General features: G+C 47.2%; 1 protein-coding gene across 3 annotated transcripts in view; it reads left to right on the forward strand.

Annotated features, from left to right (window-relative positions):
- Positions 1–3,097: 3,097 nt before the first annotated feature.
- The window catches only part of BBS7 (Bardet-Biedl syndrome 7), a 1,458,886-nt gene continuing 1,434,645 nt past the window's right edge, over positions 3,098–27,338 (forward strand). For all 3 annotated transcript variants that reach the window (XM_069631158.1, XM_069631157.1, XM_069631160.1), the window contains exon 1: positions 3,098–3,408. Coding sequence is in view for 2 of the 3 variants with exons in the window: in XM_069631157.1 (XP_069487258.1) it covers positions 3,373–3,408 (36 nt within the window). In the remaining variant the exon portion in view is untranslated. The remainder of the gene's footprint in view (positions 3,409–27,338) is intronic.

Here is a 27,338-nt window from a genome sequence, read left to right on the forward strand (position 1 = left end):
ACCTTGGTGTCGATATGAGGAAACCACACCCGGTGTCGAATACTGGCTTTTGTCCTGAGCATACCCTAGTGGCCTTCGTGTGCCAGTGCCACGATTGTGTTCTGCAGGCTGCTGGGGATCACAATGGGGCCTCCCCTCAGGATCAACCCTTCGCTGGTGACAGACAAGTCCTGTCTTACTGGGAACATACCAGTGAGGAAGTCTCTGGCTGCTGGCGTGCGGTTATGTACATGGCGAAGGAAAGATTTTTTTTATAACCAGGTCTCTCATATGAAACGGGGTTCTTCTGTGGCGTACCGCCCAGGGTTGTACTGTCTGGTCAATGTGAAGCTTTATGAGTTTGCCTTTCAAGCATCCGATACTGTTGAGGATGCATGGGTACTTCCCCAGTAGGTCAGAGATGTCAGTTGAATCTGTGACGTTGCAGATGAAACGGATCAGTCTTAGGTCTTCCGCTGCATCCCCATTAAGCAGGCATTCAATTCCTGCATTGACAACGTATATCTTTGACTGGAGGACTCTATCGCCCCTGCTGAGTGTCGTTCTGAAACGTCCTTCCACTGGTAGTGGAGTATTGCACCTGTAGGCGAACAGGAGTGTATCTGTTGGCCTGAGGCCAGGTCGGGCACAAAGTGTCCGGAACATTGTTGATGGCATGATGTTTACTGATGCTTCGGTGTCTATCCTCATTTGTGTCTCCTGGCCCTGTATGGACACAAGACATTTGCGTCTTCTCTGTGTCTTCGTCGTCTCTGTGCTTCTGTGCTCAAGTGCTGAGATCAAATAGACTTTCCCTCTTCTTCTCGTTCCCCCGGTCCCCACATCCGTCGATGGGTTGCCATTGTCATCTCCTTCCGGATTAGTCTGTCGAAGAGTTAGCAGTCTCCATGCGACGCGTGTCCGCTGGCTTCTTCTTCTTGGGGAGGTTTTAGCTTGTTGGGTTTGTGGGTGTTGAGGCTGTCCTGATGATCTGCAGACACGTGCATAGTGGTCTTTCCGGCCACATGCCCCACACGTGGTTCCTTGCGCTGGGCAGTTCCTTCTTCCATGGCGTGCACCACCACACCATCCACACTCGCTGGGCCCCGGGGATCCTTGTTTGCCACCGTGGTGTACTGTCCGTCTCATTGTACTCCTCCATCTGTGCTTGGCGGTTGGCGATCTGTGCTATTACTGCCGTCGTTGGCACCCGTTGGAGCTTCTGTAGCGTGGTGCCCATGTGTGCTGCCCTCGCGTGCGACATCTCTCTTTGGCGCCCATATTCGGGCTAGGGGAATGGTCTTTTCGCCCAACACCATTCTGCGAAGTTTCTCCGAGTGCATGCTGTTGATGATCTGGCACCTTATCTCCTTCTTGACATTGTCAAACTCACACAAGAGTGCAAGTTTCCTCAGTCTTGTGTGGTATGCATCGAGTGTTTCATCCTCCATCTGTACTCTGGTGCAGAAGTTGAAGGTTTCGTAGTCCGGGTTCAACTGTGGCATAAAATGTGCTGTGAGGCCGTCTTGCAGTTTGCATTTTACCTGCTGACTGTATTACTTTTGGGAGGAAGCACATTTCAGAGCACCCATCAGTCCTTTGCATATACGTGTGGTATGTGGTGGCATCATTTAGAAACAGAAATATGTATCTTAGATCACTTTTTGAATGCCCTGTGTTAAGATAAGCGCCGCCACACGTAGCTTTTATCAAAACGTTTATTCAGTGTAAACATCCGACGGCAGGCTCCACACGGAGAGCCAAAGCAACTCCCACAGAAACTCTAATGTCAACAATCCATACTAGAATGACATGAAGTCACAATGGTGAACTACATGTACATCTTGCTTGAACTAATACATGAATAACCTAAACTATTTACATACAATCATTATAGAAACTGATTGCTTTATTATAACGGAACGATTATGCTGTTTTCGCAATTACCCTGTAATTGCTTAACTTCTTAACACATCTCCCTCCTTCAAACACAAAGTTTTACTCAACATAATCTCTTAACCATGACGGTTTGCTCCTTGTTCTCCTCATACTCTCATCACTATTCTCTGGCCCATCACTGGTGTTCCCTGTATCCTGTGTTCTTCCTATATTGCGATCTTGACTCTCACATTCTGTAAAATTTCCATTGACATTACTCTTTACCAAACTTGACATTGACCAACATTCTCCTCCTTCTAAAATCACCACATTGTCTCTCACTTTAGCTATTCTTTTTGGCCCTAAGAACTTGCTAACAGCACACTTAGGAGACAGTCTGGGATTCCTTACATACACCCACTCACCTTCCTTAACATCCAACCTCTTACATTTCTTGTCCGAATTGAACTTGTTTTCATAATCATTTTGAGCCTCCTTGATTAATGTCACAATCTTACTTCTATCAATGTTGACTGACTTATCCAAATTCAACCACCCTGGACACAATTGAGAGCCAGGTTGCCTCCCTTTAAGAGACATAAAGGGAGAAATCTTGGTTACAGTATGCGGTGTGATACAATAACCAAAGCAACTCCCACAGAAACTCTAATGTCAACAATCCATACTAGAATGACATGAAGTCACAATGGTGAACTACATGTACATCTTGCTTGAACTAATACATGAATAACCTAAACTATTTACATACAATCATTATAGAAACTGATTGCTTTATTATAACGGAACGATTATGCTGTTTTCGCAATTACCCTGTAATTGCTTAACTTCTTAACACCCTGCGGCATTATCACAAATTTCTTTTTCAGCAATCATGCTTTTGATCTCAGGAAGAGCCCTGTTTCAGAAAGGATAACAGCAAGTTAAGCAAAAGGGGTTATATTATCTTTTATATCATCGTCTTTCCTGCATTCTCTAGAATATTACAGTGCGTGCCTCGAAGAGTAACCTTCGCATGTAGTGTTGTGCCTCAGCTCGTGTTTTTATCCAAGATGGTTGCGCCTCAGGCATAGCTTCTGAAGCTCTACGTGTTTTACTAGTCTTGTCCTCTATTTCACACGATCCCTGGACATGCACCAATCAGAAGCACCTCCGGACAGCATCTGTCCAATGGCTGAGTCTTATTGCCGATGGTTGTCTGTTTCTTCCCCGCCCCGTTTTATCTCCATGGTGACGGTGGTGGCGGCAGCCCCTGTTGGACTGAGCTCTGGATCATCAGGACAGAGCGGGCTGCGGGACGAGTAGCATCGCCCCTTGAGCAGGAGGTTATAAAGGCCCCACGGTCCCCGAAAAAGGATCGGGATTCGTTGAAAGTGGGACTACGACCGAAAATGATCGCCTGTAAGCCCAGCCGAAGGGGAGTACGGTGACCCATGTTGGAAGCAGTGGCTCTCCCAATTCAGTAGCAGCTGTAGCGACAGCCTCCCCCATGCTACTATGGAGCTGAACCTGAGCCGCGTGGATTACCTGCAGGTGAGCACAAGCTCATAATCCGCAGAAGCTACAGACTGCTCGAGCACCAGCTGCCACCACTACAAAACGGACATTCCCTTAATGCGCAACTTTTCCGCTTCCCTGACAGCTCTGACTCACCGTACTGACATCTCTCCCCCCTGCCCCTGACATCTCTCCCCCCTGCCCCTGACATCTCTCCCCCCCTGCCCCTGACATCTCTCCCCCCCTGCCCCTGACATCTCTCCCCCCCTACCCCTGACATCTCTCCCCCCGACATCTCTCCCCCCCTACCCCTGACATCTCTCCCCCCCTACCCCTGACATCTCTCCCCCCCCTACCCCTGACATCTCTCCCCCCCCCTACCCCTGACATCTCTCCCCCCCCCTGCCCCTGCCATCTCTCCCCCCTGCCATCTCTCCCCCCTGCCATCTCTCCCCCCTGCCATCTCTCCCCCCTGCCATCTCTCCCCCCTGCCATCTCTCCCCCCTGCCATCTCTCCCCCCTGCCATCTCTCCCCCCTGCCATCTCTCCCCCCCTGCCCCTGACATCTCTCCCCCCCTGCCATCTCTCCCCCCCTGCCCCTGACATCTCTCCCCCCCTGCCCCTGACATCTCTCCCCCCCTGCCCCTGACATCTCTCCCCCCCTGCCCCTGACATCTCTCCCCCCCTGCCCCTGACATCTCTCCCCTCTGCCCCTGACTGCTCTTCTCTCCCCCCCTCTGCCCCTGACAGCTCTTCTCTCCCCCCCTCTGCCCCTGACAGCTCTTCTCTCCCCCCCTCTGCCCCTGACAGCTCTTCTCCCCCCCTCTGCCCCTGACAGCTCTTCTCCTCCTCCCCCCGCTCTGCCCCTCACAGCTCTTCTCAACTTTTTTTTGCACAGCATAACTTAGGTTTTTAGTGATTTAATATCTGTGAACTGAACTTGTTCCTATCCACCATCTTGTAATGACGTAATCCACAGCACGATCAGCCAAGTGCCTTGGCGGCAATAAATATAACGTAGGTACCGCAACCGCACCCGCACCCGCAAAGCAACACCCTGCTTGTGACTTTAATACATCACTGAGCTAAACTTACTCTCTTCACATTTACGTAATCTGGTGTCTCCACACAAAAGTGAAAGACACTCATGCATGCAATGCATAACCACATTTATTTTGCTTGCTGGTTTCGCACAAAAAAAAACCTTTTCATTATTATCAAATGCGGTATGAACTAAAGGAGTCAAGGTGTTAATATAACGATATGGTCTATATACAAAATAGGTAGCAGGCGCCCCTCTCTCGAAAGAACATGGTATGATAATCTGTTCAGTGGTTTTTACCCACTTTGAGAGTTCGCAGCCATCTGCTTTTTGCTCCCTGTACCTTTCACAGATGGGAAATATGAATTTGCATATCAGTCCTTGTCCCGCCCATATGGGCAGTCCAGCACTGAAATGCTATGACAATTCCCTTTTGAACAGAGTACCAACAGCAACCCCATACACGTTTCAGCCTTGTTGGACCTCATCAGTGAGGCAGAGCTAGTCCACGTCTGGTTGCCCCCAGGTAACTTGGGGTGACCAACCCAAAGTTCCTTCCAAAAATACAAAATGGGTTGCAGGCGCCCCTCTCCCGAAAGAAACTGGCATGATAACCTGTTCAGTGGTTTTTAACCTCTTTGAGAGTTTGCAGCCATCTGCTTTTTGCTCACTGTACCTTTCACAGATGGGAAATATTCATTTGCATATCAGTCCTTGTCCCGCCCACATGGGCAGTCCAGCACCGAAATGCGACATTTCCTTTCTGAAAGATATGCTCTGTTTTCAAACTTACATTGTGAAATGTATCAATAGTAGGTACTCAAACAGCGTATGGTCAACACAAATAAAAAAAATCATATCTTTGATTCTACTTTTGCTTTAGAACCTAAATTCACACAGCTATAATAATGTATTACCAGTTATAATGAATTTGTCTTAGTTCTTTTACTAATGGTTTCCACTTCACTTTAAAATTTGTCCTCCATAATATTTTCTTCCAAAAGCGAGGCAGAATTTCCAGTTAAGCCAAATGTCTCAATTCAATGGCAAAATGAAGCTATTAACTTTTATGTCTTTGGAGATGCAGCTTTCAATTGATCTTCTTGTAGTTGTTTATGCTGGATACACCAACGCAAAATATTCTTTCCATAGAAGCAAGGTATAAAATAAGCAGTGTCGCATAGCAATTTCCTATGCAATTATGTAGGGTTGTTAATTAAATTGACACTTGTGTAGCAAAGCTAGCTATTTAAGCTTAAGGTAAGCTATTTAAGTTAAGCTATTTTTGTTTATTTGAAATTAATAAACAAACAAACAACAAAGTTACCCTGCTCGATGAAAGCACCCTCTTTTTTCTGTTCACTGCAAGTTCAAAGAGGCTAAGGGGGAGAAGGTGCAGCTGTAACACTTTTCTCCAATCTTAAGTGCCAAAGGCCTGTGTGGGACTGCTAGGCAAGATTTTGTTTTCTTTTTCAAATAATTCTATGTCAAGACTGGAGGCGAACGTTATGCTACAACTTCTATTTATTTTACTGTTCAGCAATTTCAACAAAAACACACAATCAATACGGACAAGGATCCTCATATCACTTTTTGTCCTTTGAAACTGCAAGTCCCAATGTCTCTGTAGTTCTATCTTGTTCAGTCCAGCTATGGCACTCTTCCTCTTCCTGGACTCCTCCTTCTTTTACTGCTCTTCAGCAGATAAGTACCCTTCTATCATCTCTCCTTAGATTGGGCTTAGTTGAGTGATGTGTATTACAGATATGCATATGCTGACAGAGTTTGACGATTATTAGAGATACACATCGTGCGTTTTGACTGGATAGACAAGTAGCAACTGAGGCGATAATAGATCGAGTAACCATAAACCGGGCAAACAGTATGAAATATTGTGCAAGCGGAACGCAACAAGAGTTCTATTAGGTTTGTTTGGACAGAAAGTTTAGTGCCGAGACGGGCGTGCCACATTGCCTGCTCGCCTGGCCTGACAGCCATAGTGCAAAGCCGCTCCCACCCTCACGGGGGCGGAGTTAGGCTCACACGAGGCACTCTGACCACATCCTTTGGGGAGGTGGAGGTGGCGTTGGAGCGATAAGCATTCGCGCAACTAAAGAGAGGGGGAAGTGAATGCCGGCCCAGCGGTGACTCGAATTATAAAAGATTTATAACGTAGCACGCGCTACGAACAAAGCCTACGACGAGCCAAGCAGTGCACAATACCAATCAGCTGATCTGTCAGCTCAGAAGAGCTGGAAGCGGCACACATGGCCGTAAGATTGAGAGGAGCTCCTCATCAAGATTGGGCCCCAAACAGCCTGACAAGGAGTCAGAAGGCCACAAAACAGAGAAAAATATATACATTGGTGCTAGCCACATAAAAAAATATATATATTAATACTGGTAGAAGGAGAATTCATATCTCTTAAAAGACAGTTAGTGCAAAGCATCCTAATCAACGCAGCAGTGGACGTGCAAAAGACACCTGACTCCGGTATCGGGCACACAAAGATATGTCGGAATTCGAGTGGAGTGAGGTGGAGCAGCCTTTGGACCTCGCCGCCAGTTTTAAGTAAGTGCTGGGGAGCTTGTTGATTGATGCCGTGGAGCAAGGGGTGAAACCCCTACATGAAAGGCTGTAAACCCTAGAAGGCATACTAAACCAGCCCCGAGAGAGCACCAAAGATAGGGACAGCACGCCCACAGGACCCTCGAAAACGGGTCCTAAGGGGAGTAACCAGACCGGCAAGAGGAAAGCCTCTACTGACCCCTGGGCTGACCATACAGGGGGAAAGAAAAGACCCCAGAGGCAGTCGATGCCTTTACCAAGCTGAAGGAAATCTTCATGCAAAGGCAGAGTGTACCAGGCCTCATGACCCACTTCCCAGGGGAAGAGAATATGGGCAAAGAAGACCCAGGCTCGGAAGAGGAGCCAGCAGAAGGTGAGCCATCAGAAGGTGAACTAATCTTCCCATGAGGAGGAAGAGAAAGCAGAGGAAGAATGGGCAAAACCCAGCGGGAGTAAAAAAGCCTGCAAGGAAAAGCATCTGGACGAGGAGCCAGATGAGATCCTGGATATGTTTGATCCAGACAGTATCAGGAACTCTACATCCTCGGACTGGCAGCCCTCCCCTGAGAGTCACACAGTACATGGCCATCAGATTAAGGAAGGCCTTGGACAAGGAAGTGAGGCAGCGCCTACGAGCGGAATGCCCATGGCCAGAACCTGCCGGGAAAGGTGGTGGAGATGCCAGAATTGGACTCTAAAATGTTGACCTTAGTTTTCGAAGACCAGCAAAGACCCACGGAAAGGGATTGACTGGTCCTGGAGGAGTTGCCAGGAAAATGTTCTAAACATATCTGGCCCTTTGGGTAAGATAAATGACCTGGCAGAGAGAGCCAGGGATACCGGAGAGGAAGTGGATCCTGAATTCCTGATAAGCTGGGCGCAGAGAGCAGTCTGCCGGTTAGGCAACGCAAACTGTGCCATCTCTTCGGAAAGGAAGAGAGGTTTGCTACTTAAGATAGACCCTAAACTAAGTGACCTAGCGTCTTATGAAGCTGGGGAAGCGGCACAGGGTCTCCTCCTTGGGGAGACTTTTGGCAAGGTGATGGGCCGATTCGTCGGCACTTATACTTCATTGGAGAAAGCACAGGCATCAATGCGGAAGATTTTCCCTGGCAGAGTTCTTGCCGGGACTGCCCGCTATCTGGGTCGAGAAGCTGGTTGTTTTCAGGGAGGAAGAAGACCCCAAAATCCCAGAGCACAGTACTGGGGGAATAAGCAGCAGGACTCCCCTCTTCTCAGCCAGAGGAAGATTTCAGAGAGGGTGCAGAGGAAAAGGAGCCGGCTGAGGCCAAAGCTTTACACCAGGTGAGTCACGAAATACCCGCTAGTGGGGGGCAGAACAATGCTTTTCTGGGACAATTGGCGCAGGCTTTCCAGCGACACTTGGGTCTTGCAAACCGTCAGAGGTCTGCCACTGGAATTTATCCAATTGCCAGTGCAGACACGCTGGCCTCCACAGCCGCACCTAATGCAAGCGGAGCAGGCGAGCCTAGACCGCGAACTGCTTCAGCTAGAGAGAAAGAAGGCTATAGAGAAGTATGGGGCAACCCCCAGATTCATAAGCAATATGTTCCTGGTCCACAGAAAGGAGAAAGTGTGACCAGTCATAAACCTAAAAAAGCTGAACGGCTGGATTGTGTACCGGCACTTCAAAAAGGAAGGAGTACACCAGCTCGAGATCCCCTAAGAGAAGGAGACTGGCCAACAAGGTTAGACTTGATGGATGCGTATCTGACCGTGCCAGTACAAGAGGAATTCAGGACTTTCCTGGCTTTCCGCTGGAACTACCAACGATGGCAATTCATAACAATGCCCTTTGGGCTAGCCTCAGCACCTTGGGCTTTCATCAAGTTGATGAAACCAGTAGCAGCAGCAATTCGATTCGAGAGAAGGGTATGAGGATGATTATATACCTAGATGACCTGCTGCTCCTGGCAGAGGAGCGAGAGGCTCTGGTATACCAGACAGCATGGGTGCAGGACCTCCTGATATCGCTAGGGTTCCTAGTAGACGTAGAGAAGTCAGACGCAATGCCGGCACAAAGGCTAGACTTCCTAGGTTTCGTCCTAGATACCAGAAAAGCAACCCTGGAATTACCAGCCTGGAAGATAACGGTCATCAAGTAGGAGATCGGGGGACTGCTTGAGCAAGCAGACGATCTCAATCAGAATGCTAGCGAGGATAGTAGGGATGCTAGCAGCGTCGATTCAAGCTATCTTCCCAGGCCCACTGCACTATCAAGCGCTTCAGAGACTGAAGATCAAGCACTTGCAACAGGGTCTGCAATACCACCAGCAAATACCCTTAGATCAAGAATCCATTACAGAACTGGAGTGGTGGTTGAAGAATATGGACGTCTGGAATGGTCGTGCCATTTTTGGAGATCTGGTCATAGAATCAGATGCCGTCCGCATAGACTGGGGGGCAAGATGCAGATCTCTAGAGACCGGGGGGAAATGGAGCGAGGAGGAACTCCACCTTCACATAAAATATTTGGCACTCCTAGCGGGTTCATTCGCTATGAAGGCATTCACGAAAGGAAGAGTGAGTTCATGTGTTCTTCTCAAGATGGACAATATATCAGCGGTCAGGTATATAAACCACCTAAGAGAGTCGAGAACCTGACTGCTAGCAGCGCTGGTGAAAGATATTTGGCACTTCTGCCTTCAGTCGGGGACTTCAGTGTAACGCTCACCTGGTTCCCACGGGGGCGCTGGTCTAGTCTGGATTGCTGTGGCCTCTTCCAGCGTGATGCGCAGGACCCGGAACACCGATTGGACAGGACCTCCAAATCGTGCTTGCCTGGCCCGTAGGAATATCCTTCTGCAGATGAGAAAGGGGATTAACAGTCTGCAGAATAGTGTGCTAGCTCCCCCCTTTCCCCCTCCCCCTTTGTTCCTCTCTAACTTCCTCCAAACCCCGGTTTAAGCTCACCTTATGGTTTGGAAGGATGAACTCTCCATCCTGCTTCTGGTGCAGGGGCGCGTGTTCGTCCAGTTACTTCACTGGTTTTCAGAATGGCGCTGGCAAAATCCACTTGACTTTCCTGAGCGATGCGCCGTAAGTATGAAAGTTCAAAGTTCAAGTGAGGCCCCCTTTATGTAGTCTTTCTAACCTGTGATCTGTCCTTTATTTCAGGTGCAGAATGAAGGCGATGCGTCGAGGGGTTAAACTGCCGAGGTGAGTAGTGATGAGGGCGATCCCTCTAAATGTCCTTATCATTCCCCAGAAATGTCTCTTGTCCTTTCCCCATAGGGGCCGGGGTACGGTACCTGCCAACGGGGCAGCGCCGACCCGAAATGTGAAAGAAAAGCCGGTAAGTATTTTCAGGCTTTCCTTCTGTGTTCCTTCTGCTCACCTTTTGTTTCTTCCTCTCTCCCCTAGGTGCAGAGATGTGGCGTCCGATGCTGACAGCCGCGATGGAGCCGGGAGATGTCTCGAGGACGGTTGAGTGAAGCGTGGCGCTGCAGCGAGCAACGCAATGCTTTTAAATGGAAGTCTTTCTTCAGGGATGCTGGCGAGAAGATTCTGGTTGCAGGTAAGAAGTTTGAAATAGTCCTTGGTTTTCACCTTTTGCCTTCTCTTCCTTCCTTGCAGGTCTTCCAGGTTCGAGGCGGGCGTGGCTGGAGTCCAGGAGCAGGAGCAGACATGGTGAGCGTTAAGCTGCAGGAAGCAGAACAATGCGAAGCATGAGCTGCTGTCTGGGCGTGGCTTAAATAGCCTCCAAAGAAGTCCCAGGTATGTATCCTTCCCCAACTAGGTATGTATCCTTCCCTGGCCACGCCCGAGTGAAAAAATAGTCCCTATGAAAAAATGGTCCCTTTCAGGTCTCAGGGAGGCCTGAAGCGTGCAGCATGGTCTGCATCAGGTAAGTGCACAAAACACCTCCCTTTATGAGCCTGGTGCCTATGGCCCCAGGACTGAGTCCAAAGAGCCCCTATAAGGGGCCGCTGGGCTTTTACCCGAGGGTATGATGCCTGCTTCCGGGGGTGCTGGGCCTGGCCTGGTGCTCCGGGGGTAGGCATCATGACATTCAGTGACAGCAGGGTATCTGCCCGGAGCACAATGTGGTAGCCGACTGGAACTCGCGATGCCTGACGGACTCCATTAACTGGAAACTGAACGCTGAAGTGTTTCAGAGCCTGAATTGGCTGTGGGGTACAGTTCACACAGATTTGTTCGTGTTGCGCCTCGGCGCGCAGACACCCAGCTCTTTCAGCTGGAGACTGGATCCAGGCTCTCAAGGCACGGACGTGTTTCTCCAACAGTGGACAGGAGAACTACACTACGCGTTCCCTCCCTTTGTGATGCTGAGCAGGCTTCTAGAGAAGTGTTGGAGAGAGAAAGCGGAATTGATTTTGATATTGCCACTGTGGAAGTCAAAAGTGTGGTTTCCAATGCTAATGGAGTTGTCGACAGACATACCTCGAGTTCTCCCAGACGGGGAGCGGCTTCTCACGGACCCAGCTGGGTCATCTTATCCTCGGAGAGTGAGATGGACTCTCCCGCTAGTGGCGTGCAGAGTATCAGGAGACGCTGGGCGTTGCCAGGCATTTCGGTACAAGCTGCAGAGCTCATTGCGGAATCGTGGGGACCATCCACTAGGAGGAGCTAAGACGCGGCTTGGGCCAGGTAGTCGAACTGGTGTAGAGGGAGAAATGTTCATCCAGTTTCGGCCCCTATAGTAGCTATCTTGAATTTTCTTGCACATTTTTTTACAAGATGGGAAAGCATTTCAGACCATCTTAGTGTACAGATCAGCCATATCGGCAGGCCACGTACCAATCGAAGGAGTCCCGGCAGGGTAACACTCAACAGTAGCCAGGCTTATAAGAGGGGTCCGATTTAAAGTGCCACCAGAGACGAGATATAATAAAGTATGGGACGTGAAAGTAGTGCTGCGGATGTTAGCGAGCTGGCCTGCAGACCGGTTTCTGTCACTGAAGCAACTTTCCGGCAAATTAGCAACGCTATTATGCCTAGTATCCTATAAGAGAGTAGCAGACATCAAAGCGCTTGAGATTAATAGGAAATCTTTCAGACCAGAAGGGGTGACGTTTTAAATAGTTAGGACTAAGACAAGTACTACTACAGTTCATTATCCGTATTTTCCGAGTAACCCCAAATGGTGTGTAGTGAAAGTGTATTAAAGGATACGAGAGCAGGACAGCAGAGTGCAGAGCAGCAGGCACTACTCGGTTTTTAATTGCGCGCAGGAGAGCTTTTCAGGCAGTAGCGACCGCCACCATAGCAAGATTGGTAAGGGAAGTGATGCAGGTAGCAGGTATCAACCTAAATTTGTATGGCGCACACTCAGTAAGAGGGGCAATGGCGTCCAGAGCATTCACAGCAGGGGTGTCTCTGTGAGATATTATGCAGGTAGCTGATTTGTTGAGCGATAATACCTTTTTAAAGAGTTTTTTTTATTTCAAACCGATTGAAAGTTTAGCGACAACTGTATTAGGGAAGCTTTGAACAAGCATACTGCTCGCCTCCAGTCTTGACATAGAATGAAGATTACCCCTGCTAACTGCACAGGAAGTTTTAATTCTATTAAAGACTAGGAGGCGAGCATTAAATTCCCACCCTGTCATATATTGTCTTAACTGTATGTAATGAACAATGAATACGACAATACAAGGACTCCACCTTGATATTGTTATTTGTATGATCCTTAGGGGAAGACCAGAAGAATTGAGAACCGAGGATCGATAAGTGTCGAGGTGTGAGGGAAGCAGACAGTTCGAGTGCGATGCACCTACGTTGAAGCAGTTCGCCCTGTTGGTTGGACGTTGTTAAAAGGTTCAAGGGTTGCAGTTCAGAGCCATAAAAGAGAGGTGGAGTCCAGGAACAGGAAGAGTGGCATAGCTGGACTGAACAAGATAGAACTACAGAGACATTGGGACTTGTAGTTTCAAAGGAAGAAAAGTGATATGAGGATCATTTTCATTGTTTATCGTGTGTTTTTGTTGAAACTGCTGAAGAGTAAAATAAATAGAAGTTGAAGCATAATGTTCGCCTCCTAGCCTATAATAGAATTAATACTCCCTGCGCAGTTAGCAGGGGTAATCTTCATTGTTAACTAGACATAACTGGGATGATACCTTTATTAAGCTAACTATATCCTGTCTGGCAAAGACCAGTATGTGTTGTGTGTGCTGCAAACTTTCATCTCAGAACAGGTTATCATGCCATGTTCTTTCTGGAGAGGAGCGCCTGCTACCTTTTTTGAAATATTTGCAAGGAACTTGGAGTTGGTCACTCTGAGTTACCTGGGGGCAACCAGACGTGGACTCCCTGCTCACTGTGCTGAGAGGCACAGCTTCACCTCACTGATGAGGCCCAACAAGGCTGAAACACATGTATGGGGTTGCTGATGGTACTCTTGTTCAGAGAGGAATTGCCATAGCATTTCGGTGCTGAAATGTCCATGTGGGTGGGACAAAGACTGATATGCAAATGGATATTTCCCATCTGGGAAAGGTACAGTGAGCAAAATGCATGTCCTGCAAAGCTACCTTTTTTGTGTTATGTAATTCCATTCCTAAAAATGTAAGTTGTTACATAATGCATAATTACAGTATTGCTACAGTAAACACTGTTTTGTCTCCAAGATTTACAGTAAAATGTAGGTTAGTGCATAAACGTCTCATTGTTTCAACTATAATTCATTTAACTTGGGAAGATGCATCACATTGACGAGTGAACTCTTTTCAAAATGTACATGTTCACACGGCCAAATGCTTTAGTGGAAAACATAGGTCAATGACATGCTCATTGCATACATCTGTGCAACTGGTGCTCAACCCATGAGCTGATACCATACTCATTGACATTCTATCTTATTACCCTCTTGCTTTATACCAGCTATCCTGAAAGTGAGATGGCCGAAAACTGCAATATTCCACTTAATTTTCCCAGTTCTCTGCCTGCTAAGCCATCCACTCTGCTTAGTCTCTTAATTCCTTTCCTCTTACATAATGAATACACAAAGCTAAGTAAGTTTACACAAAGTAGTCATTAATAGTTCCATCCAGTATGTACATCTACAGATCTTCTGCAATACCATACACTGTAGTTAGCCTCCAGAGCTCGCTTTGCCCTACGATCATGATTGCATCATATATTCATACCTGCGTTCGAGTGCTGGCCAAAATGTTTTCAGAGCCTTTTTATCATATCTTTTTATTAATTTTTCATTCAGCTGACCTTTTACATTTTACAGACACTCGTCAAAGTCTTGCATAGTCTACTTGCCCACTTGCGTAGATTTTATGAATGGCAAGTACCATTTGCTGGAGATGTTTGATACTTTTATTTAACATTTACTTTGTTTGCAGTAAATGTCAAATAAAAGTTTCACTGGCAATGGCTGGCCTCTGGGTGGCAGCAGTGTGCCAAACATAGTGGGTTTGTGGTGGCATGCACCATTTTAAAGAAAGCTGATTTACATTTTTTGTCATCAGTTGCCATGGGTCGGGTGCATTTCTCTTCGGTTGAGTAGGTAAACTAAGTTACTCAACCTGCAGGTCTAACAGAATTTTCCAGGCCTGTGCATCTCACTAATGTCTTACTTCAGCAGTAGACAAAAATGCTATATTGATGATCGTTTTATGTTTTGGGTACAAATAACGTCTGTCGACATTAAAAATATTGGTACAACATTGCTAATCAAATGGTTTGGTTTGCTAATCAAGAACATTTTAATGAGCAAACTCTGCTAATCAATTTTTGAAAACTAATCTTACGCCTTGAGAAGGTCCATGTGTTGCTTTTGATAGTTGGGAAAGTAAACGGGCAGGCCTGCCTTGTCTTGCCATGTTTTTGTAGCCATCCAACCAGCAAGGGGTGATCCGTTCACATGCTGGTTGTTTATCCCATCAGGCAGGACATAAATTACTTGACAATGCCATGTAAGGTCTGTTGGTGGACAAAGAAAACATTAACGATCAGTCATTTTGAATACATGTTAAAATGTTTGCTTGTTTAGTCTTGTATTTATAAAGTTGCTGCTCAGATGGCTAACCTTGATTTTAAATATGGTTGTTTTTTCTTTTTTGCCCGTTATTCTATTTTATAAACCCTAATGCTTTACCGTCATTTATGGTGCTGGAGTCTTACCATTGAAGCCAGTTCTAGCCCTCCCTAAAGGACGTCCATGTGTTATGATTGGATATGAACTAGGCCTTGCCTCTGTTGTGGCCAAGAATGGGCAAACAATTCATATTTCTGGCAATTTGGAACATCCTCTCCAATTCATTATTTCCCTTTTTGAAATCTTCAGCACTATCTGATGATTTCCAGGTTCTAATGGCGTGGGTCAAATTGTGTGTGACATCAACGTGACCAGAGAGTTCTTGATTCTTAATCCTTTGGCTGCTGTGAGGCAGTCTCTTTGGGACTATGATTGTGCCACCACTAGAGACTCATTGAAGGCTTATAGAGTTTTTTTTCGTGATTTGGAGCAGAAGAGAAGAAAATAAAGATTGTTGCGATATAGATAAGCGGTCCTTCTAGGACTAATCGAAATTCTTTTATGAAGATTAGATTGAATTTGTGTTGCACAAATGAAATTATTGGAAGCAGACAGAAAGTTCTGACTTGTAGATTATGGCATTCTAAAGATGTTATAGAAACTTTGGTACACTGTTTTATTGAATGAACTAAATTACGTGATCTTAGATTTTATGTTTATACGTTTTTTACATGATATCCCACTGTTGGATATCCCACTGTTGTATTCCAAAAATGTTTGACTTCGTAAACGAAGTGGACAACAGATATCATTGCTTTTTGCAGTCTTGAATTTTACTAGTATCATTTGAGCACTTTTTTTGTTGATAATGTTTTTATTGAAGGATGCACAAGGGAATGGCACAACAAACAAGAACCATTAAAAAAAATATAAAGCAACACTGTTAATTACACAGTACAAATCCATGGCTCAATGGACTCATATGGACATTAACAAAAGTGAAAAGGAAAGATGCCCTGCTAATGATGCATTATTATAGTCGCTTACCACATGTATACCTATGTACTATGCCTTGCCTGAGATACCATCCCTTCCTCCTGCCCCCTATTGGGATGATGGGAGACAGGTTACTGGTCTAATACCAACTGATGGTTTCCAAAGGGAAAATAAAATTAAAAAAGCCCCAGGCTGAATGGACAGGGACGTAATATCTGGGTCATGGACAAGTGCGCTATGAGGGAGCGATCAACTCGTAGTCCCCATAGTCCCTTATATTTATTGTCCGTGCATTGAGGACTGTTCTATGCTCCCTCTATGGATTTGAATGAGGTATAATATTCGAGGAAGGGAAGCCATACCATGTCAACATGCAGATTTGTCTCTAGTAATATTGCTGTTAAACGTTCTATGTCGTATATTTCATATGCTTACCTCAAACACTCTCCTTCTATGGGAAGATTACTCCTCTTCCAATAGAGCGTTATACAAACTCTAGCCACTAAGAACACATTCTTCTGTATATGGGGCAACACAAAAAATCATCACCTCATCTTTCGACTCCAAACAGGACCAACATCGAGTTCAATTCCCTTTCTATTCCATCTGTCTTTTACCCACCCCAGCTCCTCTTTCCAAAAACTTCTTATTAAGGGACAATCCCACCACATGTGCCAGTATGTACAGTTCAAACCACAGTTCCTCAAGCATATAGGGCTAACATTAGGGTACATTTTGGAGAGCCTTGAAGGGGTTAAATGCCATTTGAACAGAAGTCTGCCCTTGTGCATTTTGTACTGAGTCGCTATGGAAGATGACCCTTTATGGGGGAATCACACTTAACCCTATTCGCTAAACCAGACAAAGACCTCACCCTGTGCTCGTCCTACCGGCCGATAGCAGATCTATTAAAATGTGCTGGCTACAAGGCTGGCCCGCTTCCTACTGGCTCTTGTAGAGCCTGATCAAACATGGTTTATACCCGGTCAGCAAGCATCGGACAATATTTGGCGAAAAATATAGCTTTATCAGCATTGGTGCGTAAACACAAGCGAAAGTTGTCATTACTTTCGATCGACGCGGAAAAGGCGTTTGACCGTGTGGATTGATCATACCTGTCCAAAGTTCTGGCACGGTTTGGGTTGGGTCAGAGATTTTGCAAGCTCCTACTTGCTTATTTTGTGCTTCCGTCCACAAAGATTAAAGTGAACGAGACATTGTCCGATTCGGTGCACCTATACAGGGGGACCCGACAGGGGTACCCACTCTCCCCACTGCTGTTCGCTCTTTCCATCGAGCTGCCAGCCCATCTGGTGCGTTCTTCAGGGGGAATAACGTGCCTAGAAAAATAGCAGGTTATCACCATAAATTGGCTTTATATGCAGAAGATCTCCTTTTGTATGTGCAGAACTCCTATACCACATATCAAGTTGATGGACACATTCTTAGAAGCATCAGGCTTTCAAATTAATTGGACAAAATTGACTATACTTAATAATTCAGAGTCGAGGGAGACGGTGGCGCAACTACAGAGGGACCTCCCATTTTCATTGGCGCTGTAAGCTTTGAAATACCTGGGAGTTAACCTAATGGTGAAATATGGGGACCTGTACACGGCCAACTTAATCCCATAGTTTAACAAAGCGAAACAGGAGTTACTTGGGTGGAAAAGGTTGGAAATATCTTGGTTTGGGAAGATGGCCGCGGTTAAGATGACCCTCCTACCGCGTCTGTTGTACGTCTTTCAGGCGTTACCAGTTCTGATTCCGAAAGCCCCGTTGAAATCCCTACAGGCACAGATATTACATTTTATATGTTCTCGCAAGAAGCCGAGAGTGGCCAAAAGCACACTGCTAGCGTCTAAAATGGAAGGGCGGCTAGCGCTCCCAGATGTGAAAAGTTATTTGTATGCGGGCCAGATTTCACCGGTATTAACAAGCTATGAGGTATCCCGAATGCAAGAAACAAAACACTGGGTGAATATTGAACAAGCAGCAGCAGAGGCCCCGTTACATGAGTTGAGCTGGGTCCCACCCAAGGCTCACAGAATGGGCAGTTGGGCTCTTCTGTCCTTAAGGGTCACATTGGAATACTGGGACAAAACAGATTGTAAATATAAGGTAACTACTCATCCCTCACCTAGGAAGGTCTTGTGTGGCAACTGGGAATTTGCCCAGGGCTGGAGAAAGCGAGATTTGCCCGTTGGAAAGAGGGTGGCCTACAGACATTGGGCCAGTTGTTTCAAAATGATAGCGCCCCTCACGTTCAAGGAATTTAAGCAGGCTTTTGGAGTAGAGGAAAGGGAAAGGTTTGAACACCTGCAAACTGCATCATTGGGCCACCCATACAAGGGTGGCCTGGCAGGGAAAACGAGAGACCACCATATTTGAAGACTTGTTCTTTGGAGACCACCCAAAGCTAAATTGGCTACTGTCTACAAGGTCCTCAATAGGAAGAGATACAAATCCCCACACACATATATTTTGCCGCATGGGAAAGAGATGTAGGCAAACCCATTGATGACTTGCATGGTTCAATATATGGACGAGGGCCAATAAAACGTCCCAGGCAGTTCACCTATGGGAAAATGGCTTCAAACTGGTACTCCGATGGTACCTCACCCAGAGTGCTTACACAAAATGTCCACCGCCGTCCACCCCCCCAACTGCTGGAGATGCAGTGCACCACGGGCCCCCTATCATATGTGGTGGGAATGTCCTCCAGTACACGCGTTTTGGACGATAGTGATCGCCCAGATAAGACATTTGTGGATTCGAGTTGGAAATGGATCCACTAGTTTTACTCCTTGGGAATGAAGATACACAAGGCCATTACAAATGACTATCTAAGAGCTCCAGACCGGTGACCACCTTCTTAGTAGCCACCCGGCTGGTCATTGCAAGACATTGGAAATCACAAGACAGGTTGGAGATAAATGAATGGTGGGCTAGGGTGTGGTACGTGGCTGCAATGTCTAAAATTGAAGCAGAGATGCGGGGCATGACGGCAGGGTTCACGTCAGACTGGGCCTCACTCACCACATTTGTGAACACATTTGACAATCCCGATATTCATCACAAGCCTCATGAGTTGACCTCCTTCTCATTGATATAATGCTAGAAGCTGCCTGTCCAACCCCTAACGGAGCGGGCAACATCTTGTAGAAGCTACCCTTACTATCCAGTAGCTAATATGATGATAGACCCACATGAAAAGCATTGTTGTATTATTTTATGTTGCATCAAGTGTAATTTGACTATTATTTTTATGTCTGACTTTTTTGTTATCTTTTACTTGAAGCTTTTTATTCTTTGTTTGTCGTTCCACAAATAATGGAGAATTCTCTGCACAGCAGGCTAAAGCTAAAAGAATGTCATGTTTGTTGTAGGGACTAGACATTAACAGGTGGGCATCACCATGCAAACCCGGACTGTGGCCAAAGGAAGCTGAAGGCCACGAACAACAGGCCTTAAAGGGGTTTTGGATGGGTGAAAGGTCTGCGAGGTCATTGTTGAACCTGTAGTTGATGAAAATGATTCAATAAAGTTAAATTGCAAAAAGAAAGGCCTTCTGGAGGGTGGGGCCAGCAGCAACCAAGATGGCTGCTTTTTTAAAACCTCTGTCGGCCCTGGACGGGATAACCGCTGTTTTGCCTCACTGAGGGAGTATATGGTGGTCCCGTGAAGCACACAGCACTACAAGGCCCTGGGGACGTGGTGGCTCTGTGTCCGAATCCGCTTCCGACCGTCTGCAACGAGCAAGTCTGAGCTGTGTGGAAGGCGGCGAGTAGCGCAGTACCGAGAGGCAACTTGGTGTGAGGCCGGAGTGGAATCGAGGTGTAACCTGCACACCGGCGTCTGGGAGATGAGTGGAGAGAGCCCCGGCGCAGGTGCTACCAGGTGCGATCGGTCCCACGTGGGGACTGTGCTGCGGCTGCCAGGTGCAGCACAGGCGTGGCAGAGTGGGAGAGCTGTGGAGCCATGGGGATGAGGAGCGCCATCGGGGACTGAGCCGATAAATCGGCAAGACTGTATCGTCCGAGCGGTGGTGTGCTGCTGGAATAGGGAGTCCGGCACGAAACGGAGGATGCCCAGTTGCGCGTCTGAGGTGCTTCCTACTACCTAGCAGTCCGTGAGGTCCCCGAGGGTCTCCTCGAAGTAGGCTGAGCAGTCTCTGCAGGAGGACAACACAGGAGGTGGGCCCGGCTGTGCTGAAGTATACAGAGTACAGTATGGCAGTGCGATGGGAGGATTTCTCAGAGCCATTGAATGTCAGCGGCGACAAGCCTGAGTATGAGATGAGTCTCTATCCTGTTAGTTGGCTGTCATCGGCTGCAGGCCTGTGGGAATCTGGGGGCTGAGGGGCTGCTTTGTCACAAAGTGAGCGTCAGACACTTTCAGAAAAGGCATGTGCTGGGTGCTGGATAGAGCCAGGGCCTTGAGGACACTAGATTGGGGGTGACAGAGGGTCATCTTTTTGCCTGGACCTTCCACTTAGGGGTTTGCTCTGATTGCGTTGGAGCACTGGGTCAGCTACTGAGTGAAGTTCTCTGCCTACTTTATTTCCTCGAGAAATGGTGTATCGTGGTAACTTTGGAGTGAGAACTCCTCTGCATGTGGCTACGTAAAGGCCAGAGCAAGGTTAGGCCGGTGACGTCCCTCTGGTCCCCTGCAGGGAAGTGTGGTGAGAAGGTGGTGGAGCGGAGCCCTGAGAGGTAGACTATCACAGCTAAGATGGACAGCAGCCCCAGTGGGGACCTGCTTACTAAGAGGGACCTCCTGGATTGTAGGTCTACGCTTACAGTAGAGATCTCTGTCAGTTAAAAGGCAAATTGTAGAAGCTACAGAGGGTATCCAGAAAACATTAGCGAATCTGTGTAAAGATCTGCACCAAATAAATGCGAACCTTGGGGATGCATAAGAGGCAATACAATCACTATCACTTCAAGAGAACATCATCCACCTACTGGTCTCTGCTATTGAGGACTTGGATAATAGACCTAGAAGGGAGAACCTCAGAATCTGTGGCCTGGAGGAAAGCGCTGAAGGATCAGACTTAAGGGCTTGGGTTCTCCAATTCTTTATGGATACATTTCCAGAGGTGGCTGAGGAGCATAGTGGGCCAGAAGGGGTTCACAGGATAGGCTCATTATGTAAGGGTCTCATGTACAACCCAGAGACATACTTGTGAAGAAGTTTCAAGTCTACACAGTGAAGGAATTCATTGTGAAAGCCTCCAAAGCAAAAAGTGAAATCATCTATGGCAAGCAAGAGATTGGCTTTCCGGCCACTGACGCAAAGCTATGGCAGGAGCAAATTCAATATAGATGGACTTTCCTATTTGGCCAATTCTTCTCTTGGGGGAGGGGCGGGATCAGTGGTGGTGTTCCGCTCCAGATGAGGTAGCCACGATCCTGGGGATTGCTCTGGGATCTGAGGGGTATGCCATCAGGGGATGGAGGCTGGTCCGCAACAGGGGGACGAGAAGACGGAGGAAGGGTGGTAAAAGGTCCGAAGGTTTGAGCCTGGTGTAAAGTTGGGTAAGGGGTTACTATGTGTTTTGAGGAACATGTCGTTGCTGGCATTTTAGGAAAAGAGGAAGAGTGGGGTGATGAGGGTTATCTCGTCCAGGGGTTAGGGAAGGAGGCTAATTCATCAGGGGGTGAAACCTGTCCTGTTGGATGTTGCCGCTTATCTCTGCCTGTGGAGACGGGTTTTGTACATGTTTGTTGTTATTTGTTAATGGCTGGTTTGTTTAGTTGAAGTTCACCATGGCAGTATGTCCCATGTTCTGATTATGGAGTGAGGATTTTGGGGTTTGCAGCCAGTTTAAGCTGTAAGCGAATGCTATGTATTCTCCTTTTTTCTCTGGGGTGATGGGATTGCAATTTATTACATATAATGTTAGAGGGCTTGATTCCCTCCAGAAGCGTAATATTCTATTGCATCGGATGAAACATCACAGATTTCGGTGGCGTTCTTGCAGGGGATGCACGTGAGGAGGGTGGACCTAGGCAGAATGAAAAGCAGGGCATACCCACAGCAATTCTATTCCAAATATAACTTTTTTTTAAAAAGGGGGGTGTTGGGTATACTCGGGAGAGAAAATATCCTTACAAGTGGGCCAGGTGAAATCGGATAAGGAAGGTTTCTTTCTGTTTGTTTCAGGACAATTGGAGGGAACGCAGGTTAACCTAGCTTCACAATATGGACCAAACTCTGGACAAAAATGGCTCTTTGCACAGTGCTGGGGAAGCGCCTAGTGCTTTCAACTGGATATATAATCCGAGGGGTGGGATTTTAATCTTCCATCGGATCCCAACTGGGACACTTCTAAGGGGCGATACTGGGGAGTGGCGAGGATGGATGTATGGAAGCATACCCGTCTGTTGGTGGAGGACTATACTTTCTTCTCGCACACTCACCGTATGTATTCTAGAATGTATTCTTTCTGGGTTGGGAAGGAGTTGATACTCCTGGTTAAAAGTGTGTGCATTGGTACGATTGATTTTTTTCAGATCACGGCCCAGTTCTAATGAACGTTGATATTCCTCTAGAGAAACAGGGCACAGATTGTAAACTCAACCAATTCCTCCTTGGAGATCAGGATGTGCGCGAGGAGACTGAAAAGACGATTACGGATTTCTATTCTTCCAACCCTGTTGGCCAGGTCCCAGAAATGGTGCGATGGGATGCCTTAATGGCTAACATAAGGGGTATATTAATTTCTAAAGCTACAGCAATCAATAAAGTCAGAAGGGAGCAGACCACTGACTGCAGATTTTCGGTGTTCGGGCTGAAGCTCTGGAGTAGCCTTCCGCGGGAACTTAGAAAATCTGACTCCCTGACATAATTTCGTAAAAAACAAAAATAATTTGTTCCAGTAATGCTTTTTGGTTGGGCAATTCCAAGAGGTTAGCTGCCACCCCACAGATGGGATCCAACAGCCCAGTCATATATCCCTTTGTGCTTTGATACGATTCGGTTTGTCTAGCCGCGCTGTATAATACCAGTTAATATGATTGAGATATCTAGGGCTGAGTATTCTATGATTCGCTCAAAACACAGATACTTTGAAGAAGGCAAAAAGGCGAGTAAGATCCTAGCTTGGAAGCTTAAACAAAGAGCTAGCTCGTCTCCGATTTGCAGGAGTTAAGGGGGCTAATGGTAATATGGCTCCGGGTAGCAAGGAGATCTTGGTTGAGTTTGACAAGTTCTGCAGCGTTCTGTACAGGTCTGCCAATATAGAGAAGTTTTTAAACAGCTGCTCCTTGCCTAGGCGGTTCCATGTGATAATGTCCCCGCAAAAATGTCGCCATACAAGAATGGTGCCATTTGTTTGTGGCAACATTAACCTATGGTACCTGTGGGGGACAACCCCCGCAACCTCCACATTTTTTTAAATGGAGCGGGGGACACCGCCGTAACCCCTGCTCTCATTTACCTCATATTTACCTCATATATTGTCTCCATAAATAATGTCGCCTATGCCGTTGCCTATGCCGTTTCCCGGCGTTGTGTGGCAACTTTATTTATGGGGACAGTATTACCTGATACCGTCTAGGTTTACAGAAGAGCAGGCAATGCAACTCAACCAGGAAATCACCAAGGAAGGAATCTTAAAGGCAATCTCATCGATGAGGTGGGGGAGGCGGTCCCAGGTTTCACAGCTTCCTTCTTTAAACAGTTATCTACCAGATGAATGGACCCTCTTCATAGCTTATTTAAAACTATGTTCGCAGATGGTGTCACTGCTCGATCTGTGGGGGAGGCTAAAATATTGTGATAACTATGCAGGGCAAGGACCCTAGTCTATGCACCTCTTATAGGCCTATAGCTGTGCTTAACACAGACATTAAGCTATATGCTAAAATCCTCGCGTCCAGACTTGATATGATATTGCATATATAACGCGCCTCTACACAAGTGTTTCTATGCGCCAAATAGAATCCTCCCAGAGCTGATTGGGGAAGACCAGGCGGGTTTTGTATGTGGAAGGCAGGGATCCGATAATGTGCAAAAGATTGTTGATCTCATTGATATTGCACATAGAACAGGGATGCCGTCTCTGCTCCTGGCTTTAGATGCTGAAAAGGCCTTTGATCGTCTTGAGCGCCCTTTCCTTCGGGAAGTCCTTCAGAGATTTAACATGGGGAAGGGTTCATTAAGGGTATATTCGCTTTATACTCCTGTCCAGTTGCTAGGGTGGCCACTAATGGCTTTTTTGTCTACGGGATTCACACTTTCGTAGGGTACTAGGCAGGGGTACCCCCTCTCGCCGTTACTTTTTGCCATCGTCATGGAACCTCGGGCTGTGAGAATCGGAGCTGAACAGGGAGTACATGATATCTCATATCGTGCTAAAGCTTTCAAGTTGGCGCAATTTGTCTGTCAGATGCTGAGACCTCAGTTGCTCGACTTCTCAGGATTTTAGAGTCCTTTTGTGAGGTTTCTGGGTTCAAGGTGAACCTAGGTAAAAGTGAGGCACTTAATATTAAACCAGCAACGGAGTCCAAGAAACTGAATTGAGTCCCATCATAAGCCGCTGCTAGGCACGTTGGTTCATGGATGTGGTGCAGGCAGTGCAGCTTCACATTCTTTGGCATTTTTATGCTTTTCTCTAACGAGTTGCTGCATACACGCTCTGGAGCTGGTGTCTGTTCCTCTGTGAAGGCAGTCTTGAGTAGCAATTGGGGCTAGACGGAGCGGCGGGGGAAAACCTTTCTGTTTTTGGTGCCTAGTCAAGCTGACCAGGAGCCCAAGGAAGCTTGGGGCCTGGCGACCTCCAGCAAAATACGGAACTGGAGTGGAGTACATCTGCTGTGTCCCAGGCCATATGCCAGTTACCCTAGAGGATCTCAAGGATTGGGTGCTATCTGCGGACATTGCTTTTAGTAGGTAAAGCTGGGGAAGTGGATAAAACGGCGCTTGTCTGAAGTAGCATTTGCCTTCAAACCAGTAGGTAGGTTACCTTGTTTTATACAAATCCTGATTTATCAATATAAGCTTCACTGCTGTGTGTTTTTCTTTAATTTCTGGGCAGAGTGTGAGGAGCTTGCCTACTTGAAGGGTTTCCTGCAGTGGCTCCCTCAAACCTGTGGCTGCTAGCGGCAACAAGAACGATGATGAGAATGATAACAAGTGTAATAATTGTGGCGAGAGTAGTGACTGCTGGTTACACAGGGGTAGGGAGCTGCAAGAGTTATTCTTCGAGCCCCTCCCCCGCCCGCCTTTGTTATTGATTGCAACGTTCACTCTGGTGTGAGCTGCCTGAGTTATAATACAAGCAAAATTTACCTGGTTTGGGATGGTACTCAAGCTGAGATCAAGAAGAGCGCCTCTGGGATGTTGGGACGAAACAAATTCCTGTCCTCTTAAATGTTAAAGGGGGGGAACAAATTGATGCAGTCAACTCTAGGATGGGCCCTGAGAAGACAGAAAGTTACACCATCTCTTGGTTTAAACCAGGGTCCTGTCGCCTATATGACCAGTGGGCTCATTGCCTGTTCTTCTCCACCTCGGAATCGCCACCTTGGTAGGGTTTCTATTGAAGGTGAGGTCCCATTGTTGATTTATGCAGGGGGAGGGAACAAGTGATGTGAGCAACCACTGATATGGTAGTTCCTTGTCTGGCTCCTCCAGTCTGCCCCCTGGGCTCCCTCTTGAGCATAGTAGAGGCACATGGTGATTTGTAGGATCTAAGTGGGGCTCAGGGGCCCACCATGGAAGTACCGCTGGACCAGTTGGAATCATTGGATCCACTGAAGCCTGGAGTGTCTGCCCATCGTATAGAAGACCTTAGCTTTCCAAGTGGTTTATGGAAACCTGTTGAGGCCAAGCCCAAATCCACAATTAAACACACGTGCATGCCCAGGACAAAGTTGCCCCTGGCTTCGAGATGCAGGAGTCCGGTATAGTGCCCTGCGTAGCCTTGGAAGACCCATTGCTTTCCCCTGTGACCAGCCGCCTTGTGACTGTGAGAGTTCCAGCTCGGAAATTTGATCCATGAGGTTTCGGAGCTAATCGTGGCAACCCAGGGCAATCCCGAGGTGGCGAACGAGGCGCCATTTAACATTTCCATCTTGATGGCACAGTGTAACAAGTGTCTAGAGAGCTCTTCATTTGCTACCACCAGTGCCTGGGTGGATGACCTTGATCCAGTTCCCAGGGATGCCCGCATGTCTCCTTTTTCATCGTTCATGGTGTGTGTTGTCCAGCGATTGCAAGACTTGGAAAGGGCAGTATGGGAACAGTCCAAAACAAGCTGTGATGACAGCCATCTAGATACATGTTTGGAGATCATTGACATATTTCTTAATAGCCGTTCGACGATCAAAGCAGCCGAGGCCGAGAATATTGACCCCCAAATGGCAGACAGGACTTCACAAACTCTAGAGGATTGGATCACAGTAGGTCTTACAACACCAAAGGGAGCGACCCTTTCCTGGGTTAACCCACCTCCTCCAGTTGAGCCTGTAGGATGGATGGTGTAGGTCTCCCTGCCCCTACACCAGTCATGGTGCTCACAGGTGGTGGGTCGGGTGGATGTTTGCATAGCCTGGGCAATTCCGTGTCTACATTTTCCCCCCACCACACCCCGCCACCAGTGGTTTCCCCTATTACGTTGTCTGCCTTATCCAAAGCTGTTGTGTCAGACCTGATGCAGGGATGGTGATCTATTAATCTTATATGTACTTTTAAAGGCAGGACACATGGGATCAAGAACGCTTACAAGCGCGCCTTGGTCAAGGCTCTGTCGGAGGTTAATGACCTCACAAGCAGTATTTTAACGACTTGCCGAATATTGCCAGATTGTATCGTTTGTGGTGGCTGTAGTGTCAGGTTTGGTTTCGTTAATCCTTATGTCGAGACCTGCCTATGGAACTGCAAAGAGACTAAAATATTGGGGGGGGTCAATTAACACTGCAGTGCACAGGGTTGTTGCAAGCGAACTATCCAGAGCTGTTTGCAGCAATCAAAACTGATTTACAGTCATGGGGGATGAGGACAATATCGTGGTTTGGCAGAGTCGCTGCAATAAAGATGAACATTCTTCTGCGTCTGCTGTATTACTTTCAGGCACTGGTTGCTATCCTGGCTCGAACTCTGCGTGGTTTGCTGCTGGACATTCTAGAGTGTGTGTGGAAGAATGGGAGGGCTAGGATTTCCAGGGCAACTTTGTGCAGGCTCGGGGAGCTGGTTGGGATGGTGCTGCCAAACATAAACAGGTAGTATCAAGCGGCTCAGTTGAGGACTATGCATGAATGGGTTAATCCGCGTACAACCAGGAGTTGATGTCATATTGAGGAGGAGGTCGCCGGCAAACCACAGATTCCTTCCGTCGCTCACGAGAAGTGGCATGCTCCGGATTTTGTATAAATGACC

This window comes from Ambystoma mexicanum, chromosome 6q (assembly GCF_040938575.1).
Source record: "Ambystoma mexicanum isolate Mex_15411 chromosome 6q, UKY_AmexF1_1, whole genome shotgun sequence".
Classification (NCBI taxonomy): Eukaryota; Metazoa; Chordata; class Amphibia; order Caudata; family Ambystomatidae; genus Ambystoma; species Ambystoma mexicanum.